Source organism: Labrus bergylta, chromosome 22 (genome assembly GCF_963930695.1).
Source record: "Labrus bergylta chromosome 22, fLabBer1.1, whole genome shotgun sequence".
NCBI classification, from domain to species: domain Eukaryota; kingdom Metazoa; phylum Chordata; class Actinopteri; order Labriformes; family Labridae; genus Labrus; species Labrus bergylta.
In genome coordinates, this window is record NC_089216.1 from 7,342,958 (window position 1) to 7,351,878 (window position 8,921).

An 8,921-nucleotide genomic window follows, 5' to 3' on the forward strand; every position below is an offset into this window, starting at 1 on the left:
GTGTAGTATTCTACTCACGGGAGGAGAGCGAGGCAGAGCCATGTGTGTGTGTGTGTGTGTGTGTGTGTGTGTGTGTTTGTTTCCTTCCTCTACTCCCCTCCCACTCTCTTCCCTTTGCCTTTTAATGCTGATAAAGGTCTTGCAAAAAGAGCAAGACATACTTCAATCTGAAAAACTCACTTTACCTTCTCGACTTCCATAAATTATAATATGTATAACTGAAGTGTGGTTTTATGACAGGAGGGAAAACAGATGTTGGAAGGGGTATACATAGCTACTGTGTGCCTATAAATCCAGTATTTCCATAAACATACCATGAAGACTCACGCACACACACACACACACATATCTCAATGCACAGAGGACACAGGGGCAGTAGAGGGTTTAACAGGCCGACAACTGCTTGATGAGTTTTGTTGAATCTAGCCTTCCATCAATAAAAGTAAATAGTCGCCAACTCTCTGAGGACCCTGGCTGCAGTGTTTGTGTGTGTGTGTGTGTGTGTGTGTGTGTGTGTGTGTGTGTGTGTGTGTGTGTGTGTGTGTGTGTGTGTGTGTGTCTCGTTGACCTTGAAAAAGCTAATAAGTTAAGTGGATGCTGTCACTGTCTCAATACAAGAACACGGTGCCCCTGCGTGACCTCTGACCTCTGTCTTAAACCTGTGACGCCCAAAGCCTCATCTGTCTGTCTGGTCGGTCGTGTGCCTTGATGAGACGGATCAATTACACTGTCTTGCTCTCCGTCTCCCTTCATCAATAACTATTACTTTTTGGAGGTTTTTTTCCCCCCAAAAGCTTTAGTCTTTTTTTTTTTCTTCAGTCGTTACATTGAAAATTGAACAATGTGGAGTGATCAATAGCCAGTCCATGCCTTCTATGTCTCCTCTCTCGTTCTCCTTTAGTTAACCTTGAGTTGGTGAAGCATAGAATCGATACTGATAGAAGTGATCGACGGTGGTCCGAGGCAATCGTCAGCTTGGCCGTAAAAGACGGGGAAGCAGTTCCAGAAAGTCGTTAATTTCATCCCTTTTTTTTTTTTCTTTCAAATTCATGATGCCTTCAGGGTTTTTACCACGTTTGATTCAAAAAAGAAACTAAAATGGTTCACTTGAACGTGTAATTAAATAGAACAAGGGAGTTGAAAAGAAATGAAACTCTTCAGCTCAAGTGTATCCTCAGCATCTAACACCAAACTCCAAAACTGCTCGCTTTGCATTACCATTCTTTTCAACTTGCTTTTCTATCAGATGAGATTTTCACGCAACAGAGGGCTTGAGGGGAAGGGAACGTGGGGCAGGAAGCAGGAGAGAATCCCAATGAGTTGATGATTTATGCTTGTGCTGTGCCCGGCAATCATTTCGACTAAAGCCCTCCATATAATTTAGATCAAATGCGAGTCACACCGGAGCGCTCAATCCAGGAAGCCGCACACGTCATGAGACGGCATTCCCTGCGAGAGGTTTACGAACGAGGGAGTGGGAGCGAGGGAGGAACGAGGAATTGATGAATGAAGGATGAAGGAGAATTCCTCCAGCCCACTCACGTTTATCATGCAGGCATGCCAATTGTTTAACCTGTTCGCCAGCGGCCATGTAGAAGGTGGAGTATCAGAAGAAGAGACGCAGAATGCGGTCTGAACTTTTGCAGAGAATCCCAATCAGGAATTCATTTGACGAAACAAATCTGCTTACGTCGACTTTGTGTGAGAGTGTGTGTGAGGCCTTTGACATCTGACTCGCTTTGACCTTTACTCTGACAAGCTCCACTCACAGGAGCGCCTGTGTGGGCTGACCCGTTCACAAACAACGTGGGAGCGTGCATGGACAAACCATGTACGTGAGCACCGCTGATGCCATTCTCCGAATCGGAGAGAGGATCCATTGTTATATAGAGAGCACTTTATATGAGTGCATGTGCATGAGAAGCTAATGAACTTTGTGGATGAATGGGAAGAGTGGGAAGAATAATTGTTGGAGGCGGCCTATGATGACAGCGGTGCGTTTCCCCCCTTTGCATCCTCATTTCAGTCAATTCTTTTCCTCCTCTCCTTCGTGGTTGATTTATTTGGTTAGTTTGGAAAGTCACACTAACTAGCATTGTTTCCTAAAGGCCCGGACGCACCGCAAAGACTACAGCCGACGGCCAACCACCACGTACGTCCTGCGCACGTGTGAGAGGAAATAACTCTCCATGCCAGCAGGCGGCGGTAGTCCGTTGTTATGATACGAGAAGACAATTTTCACACCGCTGTCGGTCACCACTCATAATATATAGGTACTTTTAATCGAGAATAATGTCCGATAAAATGTCCGATAAAAAGTTGAAAATGGCGCTGGTGTTGTCAGCCCTTTGTCTTTCTTAAAGAGAAACCTCACTTAATGGGTGAAAACATGGACACTTCTTCCCGAATCTGTGTCGAGAGCACAGACTGTAAAATATTAAGGGTTGAGAGCTGGAGTTAAATGAAACCCCCGAACAGCCGACGACATCAGAGTGATTCCTCTCACCAACCGCGTCGACGCCGACCGACGCCAATTCAACACGTCGAATCAGCTGAAAAAAAAGGGCAGACGGGCCCCCGACGGATAGCGACGGAGCGGGACACACCACAAAAACTAGGGTGACGATCGCTCGCCGACCGCCGACGATCTCCTTTGTGTGTCAGCGCCTTTAGATGTCATGTGAAGTCCAGCTAGCACCTGCCTGTTTAAGGTTCGCTTAGCGTAGCTCCAGGTTTAGCTTTTAGCGTTAGCTAGACACTTGTTACGGTTTCAGTGTCAAGAAGGCAAATAAGTTAGATAACAGAAAACATGTAAGAACGGAGGTAAACATGAAAACGAGAGGAAAAGGAAGACAGGATATAGTCTCAAATCAGTCAGCTTCTTGTTGTGGATTAGCATAGAGCTATAGGGCTTATCCCACAAAACTGAAAGAAGTGCCAGAAGCAGACACCCCTCTCCATTCCCCACGGTGCCACTCAAACTCCAACAGGCTCCATCAACTACACTTAGAAGAAAAGAGAGGGATGAGAGCGAGAGAAGAAGTGCAAAAGAAACAGACAGTGAATGCAAAGGGGATGAGAGGAAATAAACACTGCTGTGTTGTCTTTAGATAACCACTTCAGACTCCCTGGTGGGGAGACAACAACGCAAGCTCAACCCAAAAAACACATAATCTACCATAGTCCACATGCAGCAGTCCCACAGGCAAAGCTTGGCTCAGACACTTTAGTTGTTGCACTCTCTCTGGCCTAACCCCAAGGCACCACTCTGATATGAAGATACGCAGCAACGAGACTTTTTTGATATCCTGAGCCAATAACCATCCCTCCAAAACAAATATCTTTGAGCACATTTCCTGACAGCAGCGAGAAAAAACCCCCACATCACCACAGGAAGTATTTCAGGAAAAATAAGCCATAAAATCAGTCCATATGAGGTCTGACATACAATTAGAAATACGCATGAAACATACAATGGGTGACAATAAACAATACATATAGGATGAAGCCAGCTATTAGTCATCGTTGTTGCGCTAGTGTTATTTACTGTGAAGCAACTCATGAGAAGTCTAGACCAGGCAACATGTTCCTCACAACCCCGAGCCCCACCCAAGGCCCAATAGTATGCAGTAAAAAAGGCACTAACTGTACTCCAGCCTGCTTTGATTAGTCTTTGTTTTCAGGGAGTCCCATCCATCCACCCACCCACACACACACACACACACACACACACACACATACTTCACCGCTAGCCAAGTGCAAATGTTGGCACTAAAGCAGAAAACTACAACAGAGTAATAAATCTATCACTGAGAAAAGCTACTGGTGTGAGAAAGGTTTGAATAGAGATTCTGTTAAGCTCCTGTTGACTGCAAACAGAGACAAATACAGTTTTGGTGAGCAGCAAAAGGGAAAACTGATCTCCCCCCGGTGGAGCAGGTGGTACAGCGGATTGACACTGGGTGGCCTTTCATGGTTAAATGCTAAAATACCCGCACAGCTTCTGACTTTCCAAAGCAAAATCGAATGAGACGTAGGCTCCCCTCTCCCTCGATGTAAATGGCCCTGATTCCTGCTGTCGCTGCACCCCTGGGAGCCTGGCCCTCCCCTCGTGTGTCGACACCCTAATGAGTTTCATGTGAGGAGCATTAAATCTCCTGCTAGACCTGTGGAACTGACTGACGCTGGCTCGGTGCGTTCTCTAATCCAGTCACAACAGAACTGTTATGTGAAGTAGGGGAACTAACAACAATTTTCATCCTCCATTAATCTGCTGCTTATTTTCATGATTATTCAAGTATGTCTTTCAGTCGAAAAAATAAAGCTCTACTGTTGAGCCAACTGAACTGAAATGACATTAAACAGTATTTGTGGTTCAAACAGACATTAAGGGACTATATCTACACTCATGTTTTAAAGTCAATACAAGAGCTGTCTTGACTAAAATATTGAGATACAGTTGGGCAATTAATGATTGTGTTGCTGAGCCAAATGCTAATTATTTTGTGCAAAAAAAAAAGAAAAAAAAAAAGACAATTTTTAAGTGGTCTTGTTTGCAGCTTCTTGAAGTGAAAAATCCCACACTTGGGTGGCAACTTCATTATGCGGTGTGTAATCTCAGCCAAGCAGTTTTATGACTTCTTTCCAAACAGAAACCAGACAATTGGAAGGATTCCACCGCAGTCTAATTAGACACTCAACAGCTTAATATTAAATCTTAGCATCCCAACAGACACACAGATGTTGAAGGGCAGATGTGTCACAGCAGTAAGGCAGACGTAAACATGATTTCTAGGGGTTGCACCGATGCATCGGTTCAACATCGGTATTGGCCGATATCGGCAAATAATGTGGCATGAAGTGATGTCAGCTGCCGATGTTTATTTGTTGTGCCAAATCAATTTAATGCTGACATCTGGTACGCCTGACTACTGATTCAGAGAAGAGGTTTGTCATTTTTGCAGATGAACTCACCTGTTGAACTCTGACTTATTTTCATTGTCCAAATTTCATCCATAAAAATCCACCTCGTGGTGACACTGTCTTCATGGATAGGGCCTCGTTAAACTCATCACAAACATGGCAGACAGATTTAACAGTATAGCAATCACATGCAAAACAAGCTTAACACACTTACGCACACAAGCACACACACACACACAAGCACACACACACACACACACACACACACACACACACACACACACACACACACACACACACACACACACACGCACACACATCACCTGACCAGTTGCTCATAACAACTACACTGCCTTATGTAAGAGTCTTTCTGTAATCATAACACAGAGACTCACATGGCAAACACCCTGTTGACATTGAACTCTGCTAGAAGTCAATGTTGTTGTTGTTTTTATTACTGAAATTAAGATTAGGGTGAGGCATGTTTGCAACTTAATGGGCGATACGATTTGGAATTAGCTGCTGCAAACACACTCTAACCGATACAAAAGGCTGATGCATTTTTATCTACAAGTGTGTGGAATGACAAGAGGGGTTGACTCGAGCATCATCTCTCTCTCTCATTACTGTTTTCTGGCACTCGCTCCAACTGTATTTGTCACAGGGCCAGCATGCCACAGGCCAAAGTTGCATAATGACACACACAGAAAAGGGAGCTCACTTACAGACACTGCACTCATTCAGCAAATGAGCCTGAATCAACAGAAAACCAAGTAAGAGAGATGTAGAGGTGGAAACAAAGGGTTAAAGCACATTAAGGCTCTGCTGCAGAGTGCAGCGTTCGAGCAAAGCCCATTAAAACAGTCAGGTGACTGGAGTGCAGGCTAATGGTCAATGGTCAATGGACACTCGGTGACGCAACCTCTAAATCTTTTCCTCCTCGCTGCATCTGGGTGTAAACACCATCACATGGTAGAGAGAGGGGGAAAGTGTCTGAGGGCAAACCATAAGACACAGTTCAATAGAAATGGAAATGCAACGTAGGATTAAAATGCATTAGGGTCAAATTGAAATGTAGCACACAAAGTTATTACACTGCAAGCGGTATTCATCCCCTAATAGATACAGAGATACAGCCACACTCGAACAGACGCAATCCAATATCCAAAGGGTCGCAACAATAGCTCTCTATGACTAAAGACCCATAAGCTTCTTATTATTTTGTAATGGATGTTCCCTCTCATTTTATGTTTTCCATTTTAACTGTCAGTCAGTTTCCAGAAAACAGGAAGGCTGGTATGTCTGTGCTGCTGACCCCGGCAGTCCCAGCACAAAGGGAAAGCTTGTTAGAGTGCCGGGCTCCTCTCCTATTCACTCTTGTAGCCATCCCAATCTGTGTCTGGTTCTTTTTCACCCTTCATTATTTCCCCACTTAACATTTTTGGAGTACGGTTGTGAAATGCGATGCACAAAACACTTCTCAAGAAAACTGAGGGCTATTTGGGATCACTCAGAGATCCAAACACCCCCCCACCCCCCACCCCTTCCAGCTGACAGAGACACAGATCCTGACCTCTGCCTCCCCACTGGTCAGGGCAAATGAAAAGAAAAAAAAAATCCCTACATGCATCAGGAGACGCATGTTAGCAGAACTGTCCCTTTAGGTTGTTTTTTTTTTAAAAACCACAACGTGTCCGGATTGAGCAGCAGCTCGGTGCTTCTTCACAGTCTGTGCACATGTTGTTGGCGTGAGGCAGAACAAGTCTGGCACCTGCTTGCTTCGCCAGCTTCACCATTTATCACGCCACAAGAAAGGCAGAAGGCAGCCCTTTGGCACCGCGCCCCGAGTGCGTAAAAACGGCAGTGCAGGGCAGAGGTTGACGGCGCAGTGAGAAATACAGATGTGGGTTGTACTTTTGGTTCAGGTGTTGTTTTGCACCTTACAACTACCAAAGCTGAACACATTCATCAGGGGCTACTGCATGTTTGTTAAATGATATGAGACAACATTGCTAAACTTGCAGGTATTGCTCCCCCGCATCGTGCATGTGATTGTTTTGATCACTGTCATCATCAGCAGCAGCAACAGCAGCAGCAGGGATGTCATAGATGACAAAGCCACCTGAAAACCACTTTTTCATTCGCAATACTCAAAAACCACAATCATCCTTTTTTTAAATAGCCAATCAGGGAGACAAAAGTTTCAAGAAAAAAAAAGGAAAAAAATCCACAGTGAACTGATCACTATTACTGCCCGATTGAGTTTTGTGTTTGTCGTGGTTGCACTCACCTCCCAGTCCGGCCAGGGTCGCTGCCCAGCAAGCTCCGGAGAACAACACCGGGAGCAAGAGCAGCATCGTACCGCCGGGGCTTGTCATGATCCGGCTCCTGTCCTAGTCCAGGATGGAGGTGGAAGTCCGTGCAATACAGTGTCAACACAAGAGTCCCGGACGAGGGGTTTCAGCTGCGAGGCATCCTGATTCTCATCCGGGCTTCACAGGTTTCTTCGACTTCAAATAAGCAGAGTTCGGTCCAAGACACAATAGTAAACAGTCTAAGCGGAGGGTAATTTAAACTAAATACGTTTTTATTGTAATACCATTACACTTCTATGCATGAATCCTGTTATTCTGCTACAGGTTTAACTGCTTTTTTTTCCGGGGCTGTATTCTGCACAAAGCGCACAGAAGTGCATGCATCCGCTCAGCGCAAATGTGAGAGCAAAAAATGATCTCCTAAGAGAGCGACCTGCTGAAAAACAAGCAGGAAACGATTGTAGTTCTAATATTGATGTGTTTCAGTTATAAACTGAGCGTAAAAGTAATCCAAAGTAGCGTCCTCTGCTGCAGGAATAATGTCCGGTGTGTCGCGCTTCTCTTCGCTCTGTGCTCCGGTGTCGTCGATCTTGTCCCGCTGCTAGATGAAACACTCCGCTCGTCATCAATGTAGAATTTATTTACAGGAAACAAACGCAAGAAAAAAAAAAGATGTTGATGTCCTAGAAGAAGAAGAAAGAAACAGAAAATACTGGCGCGCGCGCTGTGCCGCTGGAGCTCGAGCGCTTGTGCACAGTGATACGGAGGCTCGTGACGGTGACCGGCGCGAGGGTGTGCTGCTGGAGCTCGAGCGCTGACTGACTACAAGTCAACGCGCCCCGCCTTCCGGAAAGAAGGCAGCGCGAGGAGACACAACAGGTAAGAAGAAGTTGATGCCATGGCCGACAGGAGCGAACCACCTCACTGATCACTGAACTTCCGGAGTCTTTGTGAGGTTCATAAATTAGGGGGTTTAATCAATTTGGGGAAATCACAGCCACAAGGGGGGGTCCGGCTTATTATCCTGTTGTGGGATAGTCTGTCCTGCTGAAACATAATGAGGAAAAGGTCAGCCAATAATGGACTGTGCAATAACTTTCGTGTTTTAACTCATAGAGTATTTATTACATTTTTATTTTTATTTTTATTTTTTTAATTCATAGATTATTTATTACATTTTTTTTTAATTCATAGAGTATTTAATACATTTTTTTTCCATTTTTTTTTAATTCATAGAGTATTTATTACATTATTATTATTTTTTTAATTTATAGAGTATTTATTACATTTTTTTTTAATTATTTTTTTTTAATTCATAGAGTATTTATTACATTATTATTATTTTTTTAATTTATAGAGTATTTATTACATTTTTTTTTTTACAAATGTTTACGGTATGAATGTTTATGTGAGTATGGGTGAGATGTGCTTGGATTGTGTTTTGTGTATGTGTGCTGGTGTATGTGTACTTATCTTATATTTTATATGCTGCAAAAAGGATTGCTTCAACTGAGTTTCGTTGTATATCATGCAATGACAATAAAGATACATCTAATTTAATCTAATCTAGCAGGATCCATGCAACATAATAGGGATTTTAAACACACATTTATCTAAATTGTTAGTGTGGTGTACCCACACGTTTTAAAACTCTCTGGTAACAGTATTCCTCTAAAATTCAGT

At 43.8% G+C, this 8,921-nt stretch overlaps 1 protein-coding gene across 2 annotated transcripts in view; it reads right to left on the reverse strand.

Moving 5' to 3' along the window:
• The window catches only part of sema4f (sema domain, immunoglobulin domain (Ig), transmembrane domain (TM) and short cytoplasmic domain, (semaphorin) 4F), a 47,408-nt gene extending 39,325 nt beyond the window's left edge, over nucleotides 1-8,083 (reverse strand). The window contains exon 1 of one of the 2 annotated variants that reach the window (XM_065950231.1): nucleotides 7,214-8,083. In XM_065950231.1, the coding sequence (XP_065806303.1) occupies nucleotides 7,214-7,301 (88 nt within the window). In that variant the 5' untranslated portion in view covers nucleotides 7,302-8,083. Of the gene's footprint in view, nucleotides 1-4,974; nucleotides 5,181-7,213 lie in introns of those variants that run through there. The other variant, XM_065950232.1, reaches the window with a different exon arrangement.
• Nucleotides 8,084-8,921: the final 838 nt, after the last annotated feature.